The 24,428-nt window shown below is 41.4% G+C and overlaps 1 protein-coding gene across 25 annotated transcripts in view; it reads left to right on the top strand.

The window, feature by feature from the left end:
- Positions 1-24,428, top strand: part of JAKMIP3 (Janus kinase and microtubule interacting protein 3) — an 87,721-nt gene that overhangs the window by 18,564 nt on the left and 44,729 nt on the right. For 22 of the 25 annotated variants that reach the window (XM_053388840.1, XM_053388837.1, XM_053388841.1 and 19 more), the window contains exons 2-3: positions 18,287-18,575; positions 21,164-21,396. In XM_053388840.1, the coding sequence (XP_053244815.1) occupies positions 21,262-21,396 (135 nt within the window). In that variant the 5' untranslated portion in view covers positions 18,287-18,575; positions 21,164-21,261. Of the gene's footprint in view, positions 1-8,224; positions 9,104-18,286; positions 18,576-21,163; positions 21,397-24,428 lie in introns of those variants that run through there. The other 3 variants (XM_053388853.1, XM_053388830.1, XM_053388847.1) reach the window with 2 other exon arrangements.

Here is a 24,428-nt window from a genome sequence, read left to right as displayed (position 1 = left end):
CAAGTCCACCGCTCTTAACCTCTACACCACACCGGCTCTGAGTGTTTCCAGAATTAGACTGTCTTTAAAACTGGTGTCATATATTAATCTAGTCTGTCTAATCTCACATTACTGTTGGCACTTGATAGATATACGATATATACGATATACGATATCTATATTGAAATGCATGGTTTTAATTTTAAAGGAAGGCTTTATTTTCCTGGTGTCTTGAACCCTAATATTTCCCGCTTGGAAGAAGGCAGATAATAGCCCTGAAAGAGGAATATTTCAGGTGTTTTGCTGCTACTATGCTTGCAGTGCAGTCCTCTGCATGATTGCTTGAAAGCAAGTCCCACTGTGTTCAATGAAGCTTACTCTCATGTTATTGTGTATAAGATTGCAGCATTACTTAATGTGCACTAAATGCTCTTGTCATCTCAGAATGAACATGTCCATCTCTGGGTGTTTTAGGCTGCAATCCTCACCAAGTTTACCTGAGAGTAATCCCCACTGAATTCAGTAGATTTTACTTCTGAGCAGACATGCATAGGATTACACTGTGAGCCTATACACACTTATCTGGGAGTATTCATTGAGGCTTATTTGTGAATATATATTCATAGAATTCTGCCATTGGTGCATTTACCATCCAAATGAATGGCTGTGCTCAGAACTGTTGGAGTGTTTATTAAGAGGAACATCTGCCTACAAAGCAAATGTATAGGATGTGTAATTTAGGAGAGAAGATGCATTGCTAATCTTGTTTAAATAATTCTCCTGAGATGTGGGGCAAGCTCCCAACCCCCAGCCTCCGTTCTAATCCACCTGTCAGTTGAGGAGGTGTGGCTAAAGTTAGTTCATATGAGAATTCACAATGATCAAATTTCTCAAGCACTCCTGGGGCAGGACTTTCCTATGGCCACCCCACAGCTGGTTGGCTATTCATTGATTTCAAATATTTCTATACCACCTCCTTTTTATGAATTACAAAGGTGGTATACAAAGAATGAAATGTGTTAACGATGTAGTAAAATCGCAGCCAAAAAGCCAAGGCAGGAATAAAATCAATGGATACAATGAGCTAATATTAGTAATCAGGAAAGTCCTGAGATAATATATTCATTTTTAGCAAGTATCAAAAGAATAACATTGGTATCAGTGCTTTGCAGTGCCCCAATCTTACTATTATTTTATTCACCTTAATGCTGGCCTTCCAAAATAATCCTCCTGAACCCTAGGGCAATCATGGGCTGTCATAGCCAATGCCATCTGTGTACAGGATGCAATGCCTTGCTTTGCCTAGTTCCCCCCGCAACCCCACCAAAAGCTGATATTGCAATACATGACTGCAGTCTTGGACTTGGCTTGCTTGTTCAGTGTGCTTCTTCACACATCTGCTCCCATTTACTTCTAAGTGTTTGGGGAAAACTAATGAGAGGATCAGTTATCTTCACTCCCTTATTGAACAACTTCTGGTTGTTCACCTTATTAGAAAGATTCATAATCTTGGCTACAAGCAGAGATGGAAACAAATTAGATCTCCTGCTACAGTCCAAGCAGTTACAGTTGCAAGCTGGTTTTGGTAATAAAGTAACAAGATCAGTGCTGGATTAAGGTTTGATGAGGTCCTAAGCTACTGAATGTAATGGGGCCCTTTATATGTCCAGCTGTCCTTTGTCAACAACAAATTGTCACTGTTTTTTGGCTTGAATACATGCTATATGGTATTTATGAACCTAAAGCTAAAGGGACCTCTGACAGTTAAGTCCAGTCGCGAACGACTCTGGGGTTGTGGCGCTCATCTCGCTTTACTGGCTGAGGGAGCTGGTGTTTGTCCGCAGACAGTTTTTCCAGGTCATGTGGCCAGCATGACTAAGCCGCTTCTGGCGAACCAGAGCAGCGCACAGAAACGCCGTTTATCTTTCCGCCAGAGCAGTACCTATTTATCTACTTGCACTTGACATGCTTTCGAACTGCTAGGTGGGCAGGAGCAGGGACCGAGCAATGGGAGCTCACCCAGTCGTGGGGATTCGAACCACCAACCTTCTGATCAGCAAGCCCTAGGCTCAGTGGTTTAGACCACAGCGCCACCCATGTCCCTATTTATGAACCTAAAGCCATTTGCACATAACAAATAGGAGCCTACACAACACAAAACACTGTTGCTGTATGTAGGTTTTATTTTATTTCTTTTTTATCTTATATTTTGGAAATGTACATCCAGTTCTTTTTTCCTTTAAATTTTTTTCGGGGCCCCCAAGAGAGTGGGGCCCTAAGCTATAGCTTGCCTAGCTTATACGTAAATCTGGCACCGAACAAGATAAAGGAACTTTTTTGTGATTGGTAGACCTGATCACAACATGAAAATAACTTCTGCAAGAGGATATTTCTCAATTAGATAATGCAGGCAGCTGGATTTCGTCTCTTTAGAGGCGTTTAGACCACAGGGAAACAGAAACAGAAATGGGTTCTGAGGTACTGTAATTTTCTATTTCATAAGAGACTGAATTCTGGGAAGTAATGCATTTTTGTTTCTTTTAATTATTTAGGAACAATTTTGCTACAGTGCACTGGTTGTTGTGGACAAATGCTACAGTGGTGTGCATGTACAGTATATGCCTTTCAGTGCACTGGCTGGGATTAAGTCAGGGCAGGCAAATTAATTGGACAAATTCATGGAGGATAAAGCTATCAACAGCTCAGAGTCATGATGAGTGTGTCACCCACTGTCAGGCAGCATGCTTCTTAATGTGTGTGTATATATATATATATATATATGTGTGTGTGTGTGTGTGTGTGTGTGTGTGTGTGTGTGTGTCAGGGAACTGCCATCGGAGCTAGAGGCGGAGGCAAGGCTCCAAAGCGATGCTGGAGAAGGGCCCAGCAGGGAGAGAGGCAGCTCATCTGCGGGGGAAGGAAATCAGCGTAACACCAGGGATAAAGGAGGGCAGATGGGGGAAGCGGAGACGGGGCTCCAGGACTCCTCGCCGGAGACCAGCGAGGAGAGCACGGGTCCTCCGCTGCCCACACCCACCCTGCGCAGAAGACTGCCACGCAGGGAGAGTAGGCGGCGACTTGGCGTCAAAGAACTTCTTTGCTGGAAGAGGTTCAAGAAACGCCCACTGACGGATTCTGCTAGCGACTGAAACAGCCACGAAGTGAAGGGCTGTCCAGACAGAAAAGGTTTGACCAGGCAACCTAGCCTAGAGTGGCGGTAACTTACGCACGAGCAACCCCTATAACCATTACAATATGATTTTCAGTTATATACATTTCAATAGTTTTACAATCATTTTAACATTTCAAAACTGGACTTCCTCCCTCCTTTTCTGCGGTTCCTTAAATTTATTTTTATCTTTTCCTGCATATTCTAAATTAACTTATTCTTTTATTCATCTACTTTAATTATATACTCTGCAGGTTATTACAATAATCCTGCCAATGTCCTTATCTGTTTACAATTTGTTTATAAATATTCAATAAACCATTTCCATTCTTTTATAAAAAGTTTGTTATCTTGATTTCTTATTTTTTCATTACGTTTCACCATTTCTGTCCGTAAGTTTTTGTATCCATTCTTCTTTCGTCAGGACTACTTCTTCTTCCATTTTTTTTTTTTGGCAAATAACATTTTTGCTGCTGTAGTCGCATACATGAATAAATTTCTATACTGTTTAGGTTGTTCTACCCCTATAATTCCCAGAAGAAAAGCTTCTTTCTTAAAAAAAAAAGTTTAAACATCTTTTTCAATACATTATATATCATTTCCCAGTAAGCTTTAACCTTACTGCAAGACCACCACATATGACAGAAAGTACCTTCTTTCTCTTTGCATTTCCAACACTTATTTGATTATGATTTATACATTTTCCCCAGTTTACTCGGTGTTAGATACCATCTATATAACATTTTCATATAGTTTTCTCCTAAACTATTGCATGCTGTGAATTTTATATCTGTATTCCACAATAGTTAGGCAGCATGCTTCTGAACACCAGTTCCTGGGGAGCACAAGTAGAGAGAGTGCTCTTGCGCTCATTATCACAGAACTGGAGATTTGGAAAGGATCCCAAGAGTCATCTAGGCCAGGCATAGGCAAACTCGGCCCTCCAGATGTTTTGGGACTACAACTCCCATGATCCCTAGCTAACAGGACCAGTGGTCAGGGATGGTGGGAGTTGTAGTCCCAAAACATCTGGAGGGCTGAATTTGCCTATGCCTGATCTAGGCCAACCCCATACAATACTGGAACCACAGCTAAAGAACCCCTGGCAGATGGCCACCCCACCTCTTCTTGAAAACCTCCAATGAAGGAGAGTCCACCACCCTCTGAGGTAGTCCATTCCACAATTGACCAGTTCTTGTGCTCAGAAGGTTATTCCTAATGTTTAGTTGGAATCTCTCTTTTTTTGTAATTTAAATCCATTCATTTTGGTCCTAACCTCTGGATCTCAGTCCCAGCCCTGGACAGGAGGTGTTCTTCCTTTTGTAGAAGTCTAGAGTAGAATCCAAAACAATGCTGAGTGCAGCAAGAATTTCTGCGTCTGCAATAGAATGTTCTTCCGCTCTCCTCCTCCATCTCCCTTAAATCTGTTCTGGGGAAGATTTGGGGAGGGCATGGGATAGGGAGAGGAGAGGAAATTCAGATTGCACAAGTGGAAATACTTATGCTGGTGGGATGGGTTACTTGAATACTTCCCCTATTCAGGATCCAGGCAGTGTGAAAAACTTAATTGCCCACAAACTGTATTCATGATTGTCCATGTAGGGTCCAGTTCTGTTGCATTCTTAAACAAACTTATCAGGAAACAAGTTTAATTAAAACAGCAAAAGGTCTTGTGGTACCCTTTTTGGCAATTTCTCATACACGGCCTTTATCTCTTAATATATTTCCAGTATCGTCATGGAAATGCAGATGGGACAAAGATGACACACACAGGGATATTAATGCAATTATCCCTATGATAAAGCATTTATGTCATTGACTGTGCTATTTTGTACCCTTGCATAATTTTTTTAACATAAACTCTTAAATTGAAGGGATTCCTTGGAGACAGTAACATGTTTTTATTAGGGGACATGGTGGTGGGTAATTTGATCTCTGCTACAATGGAGATTCCAGAGGGGTCCTTTCTTAGTAACCTCTATAGTGCTATGCACATTAGGAGCTTGGGGTGAGATAATGAGATAGTTTGGCCTGGGCTGCTATTGACATTGTTGACAGCCATATCTGGTTTTTGTTAGACCTGGAGCATGTTGCTTCCTGATTTCCTAATGCATTACTTCCCACTTAGTTAGGAACCCATGTACAATCAGTCATCTGGCTAATGGATAATAAGAGATAAGATGGAAGCAGTGTTGGTTGTTCGATTAATATTGCAGCACTGATCAGTGAGATCTTGGAACTGCAAAGATCAGGCATTTCTTCTTCCTCGCCTATTCTGTGCTTGTTGAATGCTCGGCTCTTTGATGTGAATTTTGATGCAATTGCTCATGCATTTTTGGTCTCAAGTATAGATAGCCTCGGCAACTTTTGTAAGCAACAAGGAAGGGTTTGTTTACCCTTTGAATGAAGGACAATAAATCAGCAAATTGCAAATTGCTCTGGGATTCGTTTGATCTCAAGTGCATTTTTACAGTTAAATGGATGGCTTGCATGTGCATTCACAGTTGATCCTTTGAACAAGGAACTTAAATAAGTTAAGGCCTCTGGTATGAAGGCACATTGTGTGACCAACACACTCTTTTATAGAGTAGAAGAGGGATTTGTAAGCTTTCAGATCTTAAACAGGCGGTGTCCAAATTTTTCATTGTTTTGAACACCATGCTATTGGATTGCTGAATTGTTTTATTGATTGTTTTGTAAACTGCTTGGTGACCTTCTATGGTGTAAAGTACTCTATAAATACTGAAAATAAATAAAATAATATTATTATTTTTTGACAATCATTACTTGCTGTGGTTAGATAGAACCTGTAGATTCATGTACACTTGGTTATAGAGTGTCAATTGCTGAGGACTCACCAGGAGCCTGCTACAGCTGGTGTCTTCATACCTTGCTTGTGGGCTTCCTAAAGGCATTCAGTTGGTTACTGTGAGAAGCAGGATGCTTGACTCTTTTGTCCCTTTTCTTTTAAATGGGCATTATAACATGTGGCACTTTTTACTGAGAGTTTGTCATACTTGCTTACATTATAAATAAATAATGCATGGAATTGCGCCAGGGCAACCAGCAAATGCTTTGTTGACCTGGGCTAAAACGTATGAGTCATCTAAAATCAGATCAGAGATACAGTGGTACCTCTAGTTACGGACTTAATTCATTCATGAGGTCCGTTCTTAACCTGAAACTGTTCTTAACTAGAGGTGTGCTTTCGCTAATGGGGCCTCTTGCTGCCGCTGCACCGCTGACACATGATTTCCGTTCTCATCCTGGGGCAAAGTTCTCAACTCAAGGTAACTCTTCCAGGTTAGCGGAGTTTGTAACCTGAAGCATTTGTAACTTGAGGCGTTTGTAACTCAAGGTACCACTGTATTTTGTTTCTTAATATCATGCAATGGCTTTAAAATGATGGACCTTATAACTCTCCATGCTTTTATTGAGCTAGTATTCAAATTACCTTGACAAGGTCATTGGTGACAGTGTAACCAAGCTATATATTTCTGTTCAACAACATGTCACTTATATGCTGTAGACAGAGGAAGTCTTTGTACCAGATGACGCAAAGCATTTCTTCTGTTTTCAGATTTCCTACCTACTAACTGATCCACAGTTTGCTTCAAGCATTTTCTTTTTCTGCTGTCTTTTATTAGCAAGATCACCACTATGAGAGTTGTCATTCTTTTATTAAAAGTACACAGAGCAGAAGAAAATGTAAAAATTAAAACAAAAAAGCACATTATTATTATTACTAAAATTTATATACGTCCCTATACTTGCAGGGCAAGGGGGGAACCGCTCAGATTCATGCTCTCTAGGCATGGGACAAGTGGGACGAGCCCAGAGACAGCCCTCCTCAGTTCCCCAGCCACATCTGTAGCTGCTGAGTTAGCAAGAATTTAGTTGTCTTGGTTACTGCAACCTTGTTCTCTCCAGTCTCCCATTTTCCCATTCGCTGGAGGCTGGTCCATCAGGGCAAACAGCTGCGCTGCCCCACCAGCCTCAGTTTTAAGTTCTCCAAGCCCACCTGCCTTCTTGTTTACAACCATTCCAGCCATGCTTGTCTGCTTTCTCCTCATTCTAGTTTTGCCTTTGTAGATCTCAGCAGGGAGCAGGAATGGGGGCAAATGTATAATTGGTTGGTTCTGGCTTTACCTATTGTTGTGTCCCCTACCTTTGGCTCTACCACACCGAATGGGCACCAGTCACCACTGCTCTCACCTCAGTCCAGAATTCTACTGCCAAAAAAATATTCACCTCCCTCATGGCCCTGATCAAATTACATCTCTCCTTAAATGTCTTTGCTGGCTTCTTGGCTGCACTCAGATCAGCCAGCAAATGCCTTGTTCTTGCCTATGAAGTCTAGGAGCTTTCCATCCTTATCTCTCTCCTCTTGTATCCCAAAACATCCCTGCCCATGACCATCACTCCTGCAGCTGCATCACCCTCAGCCATTTGAAGATATCCTGCTCTGGCAAATGACTGCCCTTTTTCTTTCACTGGTGCTCACCTGGAACTGCCTCCTAGCAAACCTGTGTGGTATATTCTCTCTCTCCCCCGCCCTTCAAATCCCCAGTCAATAATAATAATAATTATGGAACATAGCTAAAATAAATGCATGTTTTCCCCTCCTCTATTTCCCTTTCTTTGTTGTCTCTCTTTGTCACATTTTATGCTAAGTCAGCCCTCACCAACAAGATGTTTTGGAATGCGACTCCCAGTCAGGATAGTCATATGAAGCTGGGCATGATTGGAGTTGTAGTCCCAAACATCTAGAAGGTAAAAGGTTAAGGTTAAGGACCCCTGGATGGTTAAGTCCAGTCAAAGGCATTGGTTCGACATTCCTGGATCATTGGGGAAACGCCAGCTGCTTATTTTCTTTTCTCTATTGTGAGCTTTCAAAGGCTGTAGGACACTGTTTGGACCAGAATTTGTTTCCCGTTCCCCATTTAGTATTATAAAACCATTCATTTAAGAAAAGATGAAATTCATTCAAATTATTGAAAGCTTGTCAATGTTGGTTTGGCTAGATGCTGACTTGTTTTTCTTTCTGACACCCAGCTGTATTTTGTTTCTCAACAGGAAAGAAATTATGGAGTTGGAAAGTTAAGTAGTAATTTAGGCTTATTCTTGAATTGTTTAAAATACATTTATGAACATCATTAGTGTCTTAGAATGTCATCTTTGTTTATATTGATTACATTTAATTACTGAGTCATTGATTTCAAATGAAAGGGCTGAATCTTAAGGGTAATTTGATGTATTCCGATAAAAGGGAGGGAGAGCTATGGATATTTTCAGGGGCAGATGGTAAAATGCAGGCTGCCCTAAGGGCCCCATATTGGACAAGTGGTATCATTTCTTTTATCAAGAAACAGGGAGGGGGGGATAAGGAATTTTAATTGCTTTGTTTGTTTTCTACTTTGATTGATTTGCTGTGTGAAAGAAGCCTGCTGTTTTATATGTTGTTGGTTTTTTCATTGCTCGAAAAGCAGACTAAGCCATTAGCAGATAATATTTTTCGTGAATGTAGGAGCCACTCCAGATTTTCAGATTTTTTCAGTGGCCTCCAGGTTGGCATGGATTTTGTTATATATTTTCCAGAGGCTCCAACAGGTAGGCACATCTAGTCCAATCCCCTGTAATGCAGTTTATTTGTCCCACCTTTCCTCTCCAATAGGCCCAAGTGCTCATTTGAACCCATGGGCCTTACCCTCTAGAGCAGCCTTTCTTGAATTTGGATCCCCAGATGCTGTCTGACTACAACTCCCATCATCCCTAGCAAAAAGGACCAGCACTCAGGGATGATGAGAGTCATTCTTCAACAACATTAGAGGATCAAAGATTGAGAAAGACTGCTCTGGAGCAACAGAAATCAAATCTTGCTCCATCCTCTACATGACAGCCCTTGAAATATCTGAAGGTGGCAATCGATCACCTTTTAATCATCTCTTCTCTAAGGTAAGCATACCTGGTGCCTTCAACCTTTCCTCATAGGACCAAGTCCCCGATTTTCTTGTCATCTTTGGTGCCCTTCTCTGACCGCATTCCAATTTGTCAACATTTATCTTTAACTGCAGGGTCCAGGACTGGATGCAATTATAATTATGATGGCAATGGACCATTAGTTTAGAGAATGCTCTTCCCAAGGAGGTCTACCTGGCGTCACCCTTGTCAGCATTCTGGCACCAGGGAAGGATGCTTTGGTTTTCACAGTGCAAAGATGTGTTCTACAAGAACATTCTGCATGATGATAGTAACTTAGCATGGTGCCAAGATTGCTCCTATTTCCAACTGTAGATTGTTCTAATTGTTCTTTTTATTAAATCCAATAAGAGAGTTTTAACACAAACAGCTAGGACTCTGTTGCTCTCAAGTCCTGTTTCCAGGCTTTCCGTTGGCATCTGGTTGGCCACAGGAGGCTGGAGTAAGTGGGTCTTTGGCATGATCCAGCAAGGCTTTTCTTATGAGATAACGTATGATGAAAGGCACCATGATTTCTTCGATATGAAGAAAGGCAGAGACAAACAGAAGTGAGAGATGAGGGGGAAGGAAGAATCTGTGGCAATGTGGACTGGAGAGGCTGATTGGCATAGAGAAGCACCATTTGGCAAGTTCTGTGGCTCTATTCCAGGTCATATGGTCATAGGGGATCCTTGCATGTGGCTCTTAGGGTTTTGGTACCTTGGCTGTCCCTGATGCACAGCCATTCATCTGGAGCTCACACCTTTGAAGTGCTCACACCCTACTGTGGGTTGTGCAGTAGCTATGCCTGGCAGCAGAGGAGCCCCACAGCCTGCTGTCTTCCACATTAATTCCACAGCTAGCTTTTTAGCTTCAATGGGTTTGCCCTAATGCAAACACACAAACGCACACACATCTACAGAAACAAATGATTCTCATCTAATTTACAAAGCTGTACATATTTCATATTTATTATATGCTTAATGAAAACTGCTGGTGAGCAATGCATTACTGTAAAAATGTACATATATTCGCTAAATGGATATATTGTTCATTTTCCTGTCTGAAACGACTGAGCCTTGGGCTGAGACTTCTTGTTGTTTTACAAGAAAAGAAACAGCCTAATTAAAGATATCTCACTCAGGAAATTGCATGTTTACAATTTATTTAATAAGGGGGGGGAGACACTAAAACAATATTGGCCTTTCTGTGTAATTCACGCTACCTACTCTCTCTCTAAATTGCCAGTAGGATTAATAATATGCACTATGTAAATGTGCATAATGTACTGGGCAAACATAGAAAATGTACCATTCCCTGGTAATTATACATTGCTGGAAGGGACAATAATTACCTATCATGAGTGACAAAGTGCTACAACCTAACAAAACTGCAACCTATGCAAATGTGAAACTAAGTGCTAAGTAAGATGAGCCAGAGTATTCCTCTTATTCTTAGATGCTAACCCTTTGTTTTAATAAGTCAAAGAAATACAGAGACCTGGAGTTTTGCACGTTGTTCAGAATACAGGGAAAGGACAGCGCCCCACCTCCTGAATTCTTAGCTACAGAGGAGAACCAATTTGCTTAAATTGTGCATTGTGAATATTTTGATGGGCCCTCCTAACTTTCCCCAAGAATTTGACTACTAGTGTAGCAGCTCTGCATATGCTTCCACACTCGTATGGGACTGTTCAGTCTACTCCTTCATTCACTTCAATAGGGGGGTCAAATCCATACATGGAAACTGCGGCATGCCAGAACGGGAAGGCCCTAACAGGGTGCCTCATATGTAAAACATTCCTGGAACATACTAGTGAGCAAAAATGAAATGAATCTCTTCTATTATTATGCATATCCTTTATCTGCCACTACTCAGAGATTTAAAATATCAGTTATAAAACAATCACTTTTTCTTGCAACATTGGAAACCTCTCTGGTGCAAAACCACAAACAACCAAAAAGTAACTAGAAATTTGCAGCTCTTGTATTTCATGGCCCACATGTTTTTGAAACTGCTCATGTAGTTTAATATCTGCCAGCTGAGGGCTGTAGCCCACAAAAGCTTATGTCTCAATACATCTACCTGTCTTTGAGGTGCTACAAGACTGTCATTGTCTCTGTTAATCATACATGTAAGATGCCATTCCAGTTTTCATCCTTTGGCTATCTTCGGCTTCTTATGAGCTATACCCTGTACTTATTCTGCACATGTGTGCGCATGCCAGAAGACCTATTCTGATTGAGCAATGGGGGGGGGGAGGATCTGTGGCTCTAGAAACAAACTTAGTACACACTTATTGCCTCAGGGTGCCTGTCTACAGGTACTGCTACTGCTGCTGCTGCTGCAGAGCTACTAAAGTGGGAAGGATAAGTCCCTGGAGACTGGTGCCATCAAAGACCAAGGCAAGCCACAATAAGTGTCCCCTGCCCTGATTTCTGCCCACAGGAACTTGCAAGGCTATAAGTTCTTTTGTTTTGTTTCAAATTATTTTGCATTTAGGTGTTTTGCAGAAGGGTCAGGAATCTATTTGCAGTTCTGCAAATTTGAGTAGATTTTGAAAAGAACAGCTGAGGATTTATTTACCGGTATTTTTTTGGTAGAAAATTCAGGTCATTCAGGATCAAGCACGTGTCTTCCCAATGTGTTGCTGGGCATGTGCTAATCCCAAATAATAACGTTGACTAGACTTTCACCAGGACAGATTGATTGTCAATTATGTTATCTTAAGAAAGCCCTAGATAAGGGAGGCAGCACAGTCAGTGAGTTTTTCTGCACTCCCAAAGCAGAATTCCCAGTTGTTTTGTTAAGCATTTCTAGCAGCTAGTTAGACCATGATACTTTTGATTCTTGTTTGGTTATTTATTTCAAGTATTTGCAGACCACTTTTCAGAACCCTTTTACACAAAGTTATTGGATGTACAGTACGCATTAAAATAGAAGAAGCACAATATTAATGTATAACTGAAAACCAAGTGCCAAAAGTAGAAAATGGATCCCCTCTGGCTGCAGTGTGCGGAGTGGCCATCCATTCATTGTAATGTGGTCATTCATAAATGTTCAGCTATACTAGAGGCAAGATGGATTGATTTGACTATGCATTGGGGAGAGAGATAAATCCTAAAAAAGGACACTATGTCTAGCAACTTGCACTAATAGAAATTCATCAAGACATTCTTCCCTTCAAAGCAGTGATTTATCAGGGGCAGATAAATTAGGGATAGTAGGTACATGTGTCCTTTCTTTTAGTAAGCATCACAGCCTGTTAAGTTTCACTTGAACTCGGGACATCTAATGGCAGCTCCAGAAATAAAGCAATTGGTATATTTAGTCAAATATATATTCCTGATTTCTTTCTCAAACATATCCCCTGCTTGCTACTCCACATATACCCAGATGGGAAATGCCACTTTAGGAAGCCTGCTATAGTTATCAGATATTAAAGAGTACACAGATTTGCCTTTTGTAAAAATGCTTTTTTTGTTATTTTGAAGAAAAGAAAAGGGGGAGGGGCAATCCTTGAAGTAAAATACATGTTAAAGGTAAAGGTACCCCTGCCCGTACGGGCCAGTCTTGACAGACTCTAGGGTTGTGCGCTCATCTCACTCTATAGGCCGGGAGCCAGCGCTGTCCGCAGACACTTCCGGGTCACGTGGCCAGCGTGACAAGCTGCATCTGGCGAGCCAGCGCAGCACACGGAACGCCGTTTACCTTCCCACTGGTAAGCGGTCCCTATTTATCTACTTGCACCCGAGGGTGCTTTCGAACTGCTAGGTTGGCAGGCGCTGGGACCGAACGACGGGAGCGCACCCCGCCGCGTGGATTCGAACCGCCGACCATGCGATCGGCAAGTCCTAGGCGCTGAGGTTTTACCCACAGCGCCACCCGCATCCCTTAAAATACATGCTAGCTATTAATTAATCTGTTGGTAAAGTCCTTTTTATTGGCTGAGTTGCTATGTTCTCGTGGAATGCGCACAAACATGATATTTTGTAAATTGTAAAAAGCACACACACTTATTTAACTTTTAAGGAGTTGTCTTGTTCACCGCTTGATAACTTGTAATATCATGTGATGCCTTTTATACGTGTGAGCAAGCACAGGTTGGTTGTGGTTGTTATGGTAAAGCTACAAACGGAGGCAACTCATTAACTCAGACCTTATACCCAACAATGCTGCTTTCTCCCATTTGTGTTCTGCACAAATCCCCACCAGGTATCAGCTCTGCTGTTTCGGGGGATCTTCTTGATGGTGAAATCCATTAATCAAATGGGTATTGATTTTTCACTCAGTTGGAGCCAGATAAATCTAATTTACAATTCAAATGCTGACAGACTTGAAGAGCAATTTTTAAATGGGTAGCATGCAGTGGACTATATTCCATGCAGTGGACATGACAACATTCCATTCTTGGCAGAATGTCGTTCTGGATGCCTTATGAGAGGAAATGTCATTTTCTTAGAATATTATACAAATTCCTGGCAAAGGAGATCCTAGGTAAAAGACAACTGTGGAGCGAGGAGAGATATTTATTTATTCATCATGCTTGTTTTCCAACTTTTAAGAAGCTGACATATGTTGGGTTATGCAATTTTATATAGATGAAGTCAAGGGATGGTGAACTGGCTCAAAGCCATCCAATGAGCTTTTCAGCTGAATGGGAGATTTGCAGCCACTTCTCCCTGGTGTGACTCAAACACTCTGCAAGCAACATCACAATGGCTCTGCACAGCATTCACAAGCATAGCAGCATGTCTGAAATGGCAATTTGCCCTTATACCATAATGTTCTTTTCTTCCTTCCATGAAAGAAACTCTTCAAGTAGACATAGTTCTATGATCATATGCTATTGCTCCCCATTAAAAGCTCCTGCAAAATATCCCACTCCTGTAAACTGTCCCTTTCCTGATCTCATTTACTGTTTACAGTCATACAACTTCACCCTTAACTGTCCGCAATGGGTCTCTTAGGGTTGTATTTTGTCCCTAAGCCAAGCTATTCAACCTTTACATGAAGCTGCTGGGAGAGGTAGTTGGGTTTTTTGCAGTTAGATGCCACCCAATTACCCTGGCACTCACACTGACAGTATTTAGATACCCATTCAAGAGATGGGGGTTTTTTTTTTGGAAGTTGCTGCAGAATCTTGCCTGATATATTGTGTCCTTGAGTGACTTTTCAGGATTTAGTTGTACTGATATTCTTTTATTGCAACTTGTTGGTACCTGCCCCAAAGTCTTTCAATTAGGGATGGGATATAAATAGTCAAATAAATATTTGAGTGTAGATTTGTGCATCTAGCACTCAGGCCTTTCACTTGAATGTTGATTTCCTTTTCCCGCCTCCTGCATGTAGCCTCTATACTTTGCTCCAACTTCCATAATTTTTATTTCATTCATGGAAGTTGAGGAATTCCCTTTCTTGATGCAGAACACACACCTAGCCTTGTTTTACAATGCCATCCTATGTTTACTCAGAAGTAAGCCTCCTTTGTGTTTGTTTGTTTGTTTGTTTGTTTGTTTGATTGATTGATTTAAAACATTTCCACCCTGCTCTTTAGTCAAAAAGGCTTCCAGTGTAGCTTACAAGATGAGCAAAAAGACGCTCCTTGTCTGCAGGCTTATGATCTACAGTAGAAGACACATAGCAGGGAAAATAGGAGGGAAGGGAGAAAGCAAACTCAGGCACCAGATTGTAAAGTTTTAGTTCAGTGGAAACTGAGAACCAAGTAAATATATATAGGATCAACGCCTTTAAACGAAGAGCAAATATAATAGCTATGTCTGCCTCCTAATTAAGGTTATTCCTCCCCCTTCCTTTTTTCCATTTATTACCTGCAGACAGGATATAACACCTTTGTCATTTGGTGAGGCTATTGCACAAAGTGGGCTTGGGAAACGCCTTGACGGATTTGCAGGAAAGGATTGATCTCCACTTAAAGGCAGGTGGCAAAAAGAGTGAATCTGACTCAAGGCAGTGCTGGGTGATGCATTATTCATGCCGCCATCTTTGACACAATGTGAGAGGCATTATCATATACATAATGTATTTTCCCTATTGCTGAGAAACGCACTGTTTTGTTTGAATGTCCTAAGGGGTAATACTGACGGCTGGCTAGGCTCCCTCCCTTGCGTGACTCATTCTTATTTCTGTAAAATGAATTATAAGTGGAAATTGAGATAGCAGAGAAATGAAATTGGACTACTAATAGTTTGCTTGTGGTGGTCTCTTCATTGTCTAGATCTATGTAGGCTAGGTTTGTCAATGAAAAACTTCTCAAGAGAAGTCTTGCTATACATTTCTGGAGTTTAGTCATGGCAAGTCTCTGGCATGTGGCATCTGGGAGCAATATTTTTTTATTACTGGCATGTGTCCACCAGTGTCCAGATGGCTTTGATTAATCATCTATGAGCGCAGACATGCACAAACAAACAAACGGCACTTTCATTCTTCATATATAACAAAGCTGAGGCTTGAAGGAGAGAAAACAAAGTTACGGGGGGGGGGGACAAGAAAACACCAACTCTTTCATAGCTTCCAACAATGCTTTCCCCTGTATGCATAAAACTACATGTCCCCTATCAGAAAGATGCTTGCAGAATACTTTCCCATTTTCCTCCAATTCTTTCTCCATATCTTCTATGGCTCACAATGCTGAATATTCCCATGCCAAAATCTGGAAACATGTTTTGGTGCAGTTTTTCTTGTGTCAACACCCAGAGTTGCGCTTCTTGGAAGAACGACGGGATGTGGATGTAAAAAATAAGTAAATGAATATTATATCTCTATCTTGATTCTTGAGACCCAGCAGAATGTAACTTTATGGGTTTACTTCTCATTAACAGAGGGGGTGTTTTATGAAAAAGAAAAATTGTAGAAGCCCAATGCATGCAGTCTTAGATCACTGTTATATTATTATATTATATTATATTATATTATATTATATTATATTATATTATATTAATTATTATACATCAGCAGGTATTGTACATGGTGATATCCATGTATTCTCTCATTATATTCAATTCCTTTGCAAAAGGCTTAATTAAAGAGTTCCATATTAATCTTTTTGTAGGAGTCCACCCCTCCACCCACTCACCAGCCAGGCATGCTGCTTAGCGAATGATAGGAGAAGCCAATTTCCTTAGTGGAAAATCTCATTATACAGTTAACATGTTTCTCAGCTTCATAATACCCTCTTAACATTGACTTTCTTGTCATTGTAATTGTGTGTGCCGGTATGAACAGGCAGGAAAAGAAATCCATTTTACGTTCGTCTTTATTGAGTATAACAAATTCGCATTCACATGTTCTCCAGGCCAGAAGCTTTCAAGCATTAAACAATGGGGGATTATTAGGTATTGGGTTTCCTGCGTTCTGTGCTCATCGGGATGCACCTGGAATGCACATCATTGTATATCTTATGGTCAGTTTTTTTCTTGACAGTGGTTAAGCCTTCCTGCATAGGTTGAAAATTCAGGGCCTGGCTTTTTCAGGAAAGCATCTGTAATGTTTGTAAGGCATCCATTCATTGGTCCAAGCCAGTGTTTCAGAAAGCCATGGTTTAATAGCAGGTCAGTCTATCCCAGGACTTAACACTAGACTGAAAGGACAAGGAGAATCCTGGCAGCACAAACAAGACCCTGCTCATGGTTGTAGAGAAGACAAGAACCTGAACATTAAACTCTACCCCTGCAAAGCTTATTTTACATCCATTGTCTTATTCCAAGGAGCCCCAGGCCTTCTCATTACAATATTATCCATTCTAATCCAAGTCTAAAATTCATATTCCCAGGAACCTGGAAAAGCACATTTCTCATTGTGGTTCTGGGGAGAAACCCAGTTTTTCATATAGAATCATAGACTCATAGAATCTTGAAGATGGAAGGGACCCGACCCCCTGCAGTGCAGGAATTTCAACTTGATCATACATGACAAATGGCCATCCAACCTCTGCTTAAAAATCTTCAAGGAAGGAGAGCCCACCACCTCTCGTAAGAGTCCATTTCACTGCCGAACAGCTCTTACTGTCAGAAAGTTTTTCCCGAACGATATAAGGAGATGTAGAAAACTAAGAATATGAAATAGGATGTCAATGGAAGATAAGTCGGGAAGTCTGTGTAAGACTAAGGTATGACTTGTATAGATGTAATATGGAAAATGGAAAATGAATAAAGGGAAAAAAGAAAGTTTTTTCTGAATGTTTAGTCAGAATCTCCTTTGTTTTGGTTTAATTGCATCATCTCTATGGAGGAAACAAGATACAGTGGTACCTCGGGTTACCGATGCTTCAGGTTACAGACTCTGCTAACCCAGAAATAGTACCTCGGGTTAAGAACTTTGCTTCAAGATGAGAACAGAAATGGCGCCGTGGTGGAAGCAGGAGGCCCCATTAGCTAAAGTGGTACCTCAGGTTAAGAACAGTTTCAGGTTAAGAACGGACCTCCGGAACGAATTAAGTTCTTAACCAGAGGTACCATTGTAACAGGAAGCATATGTATAAAAATGTCAGCATGCTTGGCAAGTCAAGGGGCAACTTGTCCTTTAAATACCACTGAGAGTCATGCTTTCTCTCTAAAGTTTGTCACAGCCTGGTATTTCCCAGTGATGGGCACTGAATATCAGTTGATGGGCAGCAGATGACCTCATCCTATTCGAATTGTCAAGCACCTGGGATGCATTTTGAGGGCAGACGAGGCTGTCAGCAATTTCTCCAGCCTGAGCGACAGTGTGTGGGTGAAGTGTTGTAACCGTGTTGATTTGGCTACTGAAGAGCTAGTTTTGCATTTCAGGATGTTAGACTGATGCTGCTTTTTAACAAGCAATGCCTGCCTGCTTGCTTGTTTCTGTGCCCCTATCATCCCTGCATTACTTGAGCAGTGGTACATTAAGAGATTGTGACATCATAAATCTCCACCACTTGCCCCTCTTTTTCCTCCACAAAGGAGGGAAGCAAAGGTGCTTGATCAGACTATCTAATCCTGCATCCTGATTCCAAGAGTAGCCAGCCAGATGCCTTTGGGAAGCCCATAAGCAGGGCCAAACATTGTTTAGGAAAAGGGGAATGTTCCAACCAATACCATTTCAAATGTGTGCAAGGAAAGCAGACACTGAGTGCAATTGAGTTATTCTGTGCAAATTTTGTAACATGTGCTTTGTTTTCTTTTGCTTTGCTTTTTCAAGGAAGAACACAGGAGTCTAGAGATTTCAGCTGGGACATGCAATTAAACAGCACAGAAGGAAGCCGCATCTCTCTGACCTATTAATGGATCATCATGGCTGGATATAATCTGACATTCTGAATGGCCTTTCCCGGCATCCTTTATGTTGCTATGAATTGAAGAGTGTTCCCTCTATTAAAAAAAAAACCCTGAAGTGTAATTAGTGGCCATGAGAAAGGAATCCGGTCACATGCTGGTGTTTTGCTGACAGCTTGTGCAGCAGAGGGATTTTCTTCCCATCAGAAGGCAAGGTAAATAGCAGCTGGGTTAGAAAGAAGAAAGCCTTTCAGTGTGGTCCATGTGGAATTGCAACTCATAAAGTAAAAACTCTATTTTCATTCCTGAAATTCTCATAAACTTGAAGACCACTGGAGGTCATCCCACCATTTTCCAGTTCTTTGTGTCTTTCTTACCGACCGTGCTTCTGCAAGAATGGTCTTGATGAAACTTTATTGGATAAAGCTAGCAATTGCAAACATGAGTGTAATGGATGTTTTGATGTTCTTGAGAAATGAAAATGGCATGATGATTGTCCTTCAAAAAGTGAAGGAGACATTCACCTTGGCAGAATTCCCTGGGAAGAGGAAATGACTACTAAACCACCCAGGAATTGTAGCTCTGTGAGGAGCATAAAGGTCATTTTAACAACTCACAGCACCCTTAACAAACTACAGTTCCCAGGATTCTTGGGGAGATGTCATGACGGTTTAAAGTGGTATGATACTGCTTTAAATGTATAGTGCAGATGTGTCCTAACTAACAGTCCTTGCTTCTGGAAAAGTATTTCGTCTTAAATACTCATACTCCCTGTCCTGCATATGTATCACAGAGAGAGCCAAACAGATATGCTTAGTTTCACAAATGCTCCTTTGTGAACAGGTATGCCTGTTATAGTGAAAGTGGCTTAAGGGCTGTATCATCAGAGAAAGTACTGTAAAGGCACAATTTCGCCTATAAACAACTCAGTTTTAATTGTTATCACAACTGATTAGTATGCACATTTGTTCAATAAATATAGGCTTGATTTGAGTTAGTTATTTTAAACAGCTTTTCCCCACTGGTGAATTAAATACTTTTAATCAATGATTTAAATTGCCTTGATTTAAATCAATGGTTTAAATCTAGCCTGTCATAAGCTGATGAGAAATCAATAATGTGCATGTATTTTTGAAAAAAAATCACAGCTAATGCACCAACCAATATTGCAGTAATTCACATAACTCGTACGTTATCATATGGCTTGATATGTGATTTGGGAGAATGTGGGTGTGCAGAGAAGCAAGCCTGTATCTCCTACTCTTTATTACCAGGTGGTCAGATATTTTATGGAGTCACTCCCAGAGGCTTTGAATGGCTGGCCAGTGGTGAGGTGATGAGATGTCATCTTGCTGGGGTGGGAAAGGGGATAATGATTTGGGGTTGTCATGAAGCATTCGCACAGACATTCTGCTGCATCCCCAAACTCATTCCGCAGTTCATTTTTCTATTCATTTTCCATACGAGTTAGTGTTGGACAAGGACCTGGGACAACAGGATTCAAATTCCCACTCAGCCATGAAGCCCAGTGGGTGACCTTGGGCCAGTCACTATCTCTCAGAGTAAATTACCTCACAGGATTGTTGTGAGAATCAAATGGAGAGGCAGATAAGTGTGTTGAGCTCTTTGGAGGGAAGGTTGATGATGACAATATATTTTAAAAGGAATAATAATAATAATAATAATAATAATTTATACCCCACCCATCTGGCTGGGTTCCCCCAGCCACTCTGGGCGGCTCCCAACAGAATTAATAATAACAAAAAGCGATAAAACATCAAACATTAAAAACTTCCCTAAACAGGGCTGCCTTCAGAGGTCTTCTAAAAGACAGATAGTTGTTTATTTCCTTGACATCTGATGGGAGGGTGTTCTACAGGGTGGGTGCCACTATGGAGAAGACCCTCTGCCTGGTTACCTGTAGCTTCACTTCTTGCAATGAGGGAACCGCCAGAAGGCCCTTGGCACTGGACCTCAGTGTCTGGGCTGAACGATGGGGGTGGAGTTGCTCCTTCAGGTATACTGGGCTTTTAGGGCTTTAATGGTCAGCACCAACACTTTGAATTGTGCTCGGAAATGGGCAGATAAGCTTTCCCACTCCACCAATTAAGAAACATACCAGAATAGGGATGAAGAGGGCAGCTTGCACTTCACCAAATAACTGCAATGGCTCTTTAGAGTATCTCATATGGTACTTCAAAAAGTCTAATGTATGGTTGGACCTTCTATGTGGTGCCACCATGTTTTCTAAAACACACAAAAGCTGAAATTGCTGACCTTTCATTGGCAGTTGAAGCTATTCCTCCCAGTCTTTGGGGAAGGGGCTGAGGTTTTGAACCAGCATGTATTTTATCACCCACTTGATATGTAATTGATGCTGTGTTTTTATTGAACTAGTCTTTGAATTTTGTCAGGTTTTATGTTAGGTGATGTAGCTCCACCCTAGGATGAAATGATGATGAGTGGCTAAGGAAGAATCTGCAAAGTTGCTCTAGGACAGCAATTCTCAACCTGTGGGTCCCCAGATGTTGTTGGACTACAACTCCCATCATCCCTGAGCTCTGGCCTTGCTAGCTAGGTGATGGGAGTTGTAGTCCAACAACATCTGGGGACCCCCAGGTTGAGAAAGGCTGCTCTAGGAGAAGATGTATTGCTACCAATAAGGAAGTAAATAGAAGACGCACAATCCCTTAAAAGGGGCTTCTTTCTTATGTGCTTTGGTCCCTCTCCAGCTGAAACACCTTGTATTTTCCGCAGACTAATGATGGGACTCCCAACTGTTGATCTTTCTCTTATTTTGCAGATGAATAAGAAAATGTCGTGGAGCAGAATCAAGGAATAGGCGAGAGCAGGAGGTCCTCTCTGCTTGGGATTCTGCCCCTCTTGCCACGCCGTCTCACGATGTCAAAGAAGGGTGCCAGCTTTCGAGCTAAAGGAGAAAGACCGGATGCCTTAGCTGCTTTGCAAGCTGCTAATGAAGAGCTCAGGGCAAAACTAACAGATATTCAAATAGAACTCCAGCAAGAAAAGAGTAAGGTGTGCATCTTCCCCCCCCCCACCACTGCTAATCAAAACAAAAGCCATCCTGTTTCCTAAACATGCCCACTTACAATGTGATGGTGAATCAGGAGGCAAAGCCATCCCATAGCTCTTTTCCTGTGCCAGGAAAAAACACACCGCACCATGCAATTTGGTACACTTCATCACAGTACAGATGTGTGTTTTAATAAGTAAATGCACTTCTGAAAGATAGCATGTGTATTAATAGATTAGGTCCTTCTTTGCAATGGAACATAAGCCTTGGATCTGTAAATTGAGGAGTTGATCATGAAAAAAGAAGATGCTGCAAACATTAAACAAGGGTCCTCCTCTTAATATACTCTTGTGGAATGAAGCCTGAAGGTTGTTTTAGATCTTGTCTTCATACGAATGCGGGTTTTGATGCATTATTTAGAGACTTCTCTAATTGGTCCCCTATGGAGGCAAAAGCAGCTGTATTGTCAGCATGTACCATACACTAAGAAGCAAAACTGCCAAGAAGGGGTGGGGGACGATGGCATAAATCCATATGCAGTACACATTAAACAAGCTGATCCGGCAATTTCTTTTGAGCACAATCTAGCTTTTTAATGCGAAAATTAAATTAATCTTTGGTTACTGTGTGGGTGACAGCTGGAGCCTGCATTGGCTTTTAGAGTAATCTACCAAATCTGAAGACAAATTATATTTTGTCTACACTTCGTTTTGCTTGGAAACAGGGTTGCAGCCAATTAAGTACTACTCAGGGTGAATCTGCTGAATTTTATGTTGACACTACTGGAGAACGGTACTGATGATGAACAGATGTCACAGGCAATGTTACATAAATGGCTCTTAAGGTAAAGGTAAAGGTACCCCTGCCCGTACGGGCCAGTCTTGCCAGACTCTAGGGTTGTGCGCTCATCTCACTCTATAGGCCGGGAGCCAGCGCTGTCCGGAGACACTTCCGGGTCACGTGGCCAGCGTGACAAGCTGCATCTGGCGAGCCAGCGCAGCACACGGAACGCCGTTTACCTTCCCGCTAGTAAGCGGTCCCTATTTATCTACTTGCACCTGAGGGTGCTTTCAAACTGCTAGGTTGGCAGGCGCTGGGACCGAGCAACGGGAGCGCACCCCACCACGTGGATTCGAACCGCCGACCTTTTGATCGGCAAATCCTAGGCGCTGAGGCTTTAACCCACAGCGCCACCCGCGTCCCACTAAATGGCTCTTAATGTGCTTAAATTCAGATACGTTGATTATTTAAATGTTAAACTATAAATTGAATTACATAAATGTGGGATAGACAGAAATATATGGCTGTGAAAGTTTATGCTTACTAGTAGCTGTAAGTAAATATCCCAAGTTATTCTAACGTAATCCAAATAAAACAATATAAAAATAGATAGGTTTGTGCATGGAGTTCTGTTTGTGGAATGGGCCACCCCTATCCTCTCCTTGTGTACCATCAAATTTTTCTCTGTGCACCCTAAAAATCTTCTCTGAAGGGCCCCTCAATCCTCTGGAGCAGATTTTGATGATGAGGGGGTCTTCATGGGAGAGGCGTGGAGGGGGAAATTGCATGGTGCAACTGGTTGCGCTAGCAGAACAACAGTGTTGAATAAGACTCATAATTTTATATAAGGTAATATAAAAATAAATACTTTTCTATATGGGTCTCCCACTGATATGAATGAACCCAAGCTAGTCATGTTCATTAATTTCAAAGGATCTACTCAGAGTAAGGCTAATGATGGCTACAACCCTTGGGTTTCTTTAAATTTATGTATTTAATTTTGGCTGGAATAAGTGAGGCCATATTTAGCCATGGCACATTTGCAGTAGCACAAATGGATGCCTTCATCTGTGCCAGCTGCAACAAAACATGTCTCTGCTGTATTGGTCTCTACAGCCACAACAGTCGCTGTAACACTTTGACTTCAACTCCAAAGAGACACTCCTCCATTGTCTCCAGAGACAGATGGATGCCAGCTATTGAGCTAATATTGAGCCAACTGCACTGGCTAACAGGCCTTAAGGACCACATATTTCCACATTATCCTATCTAGGCACTCAGGTCATTCATAGAATCATAGATGTGTGTATACTGTACACACACACACACACACACACACATTTCTACTGTTTCTTCTATATAAGACCATACGATTTTTAAAAGCTTCATTCCAGGTATGATAGTTATAACCCACAAATGCAAGCCAGTCCAGACTTTAGTATTGATTTTATTTGATGTTACCAATCCATCCCAGGCAACACTGCAAACTAAGCACTGCAAACTAAGCAGTCGGTAATGAAATATAAGCAGTATGCTAATGTTAGACGTGGCCAGCATGTTGCTAATATCAGCTGCAGACAAGCAATTGCAGCCGAGGGTTCTAAATGGATGGCATCTCTTTGTAATTCATTTCTAATTAGGAGATTTAGTGTTACTCCAAAATTCTTGTGTAAATCACACGTCGGAAAACAAGCCCGGAAGTATTGCATTATTGAATCACTTGTACAGCAGCAGCTTCATTCCTGGGAAGACATCATTAAAAGAAGGCCATTTGTATATTGTTCAAAAGTGTATGTTTGTGTACTGTCCAGGCAGGACATTTTTATTTATTCTTTACTTCCAACGCTGCTTAATTAACATTTTAAAAACCACTGAGCAAGCACAAAGCTGTTTTAGAATCATAGAGGGAATACCTAGGGTAGTCTAGTCCAACCCTGTGCAATGCAGGAATCTCAAAACACAGTCTCCCATCCAGTTTGAAACCATACCGGACCCTGCTTAGCTTTGCAAAGGGGTTGGAAGATTTTATTGCTGCACCACTACTCTGAAAATTGTTTAGGGATTTTTAAATTTAATTTGGTAGCTAAGAAAATTTATAACATGTTAATTTTAAGGGGCTTCCTGATGGGTATCATTTACAGATGGTGAATCTTGAGAAGCAGTTGCGGGGGGGCACGGCTGGAGCCATGGCACTAGCTTCCTAGCAGGTTGGTCCCTGTTGCTTAGCAGAAAGGAGAAGATAAAGGCTCAAAGG

The sequence above is a fragment of the Podarcis raffonei genome, chromosome 5 (genome assembly GCF_027172205.1).
Source record: "Podarcis raffonei isolate rPodRaf1 chromosome 5, rPodRaf1.pri, whole genome shotgun sequence".
In the NCBI taxonomy this organism is placed as follows: Eukaryota; Metazoa; Chordata; class Lepidosauria; order Squamata; family Lacertidae; genus Podarcis; species Podarcis raffonei.
Note: the sequence above shows the minus strand (reverse complement) of the source record. Positions and strands in the feature narration are given on the sequence as shown.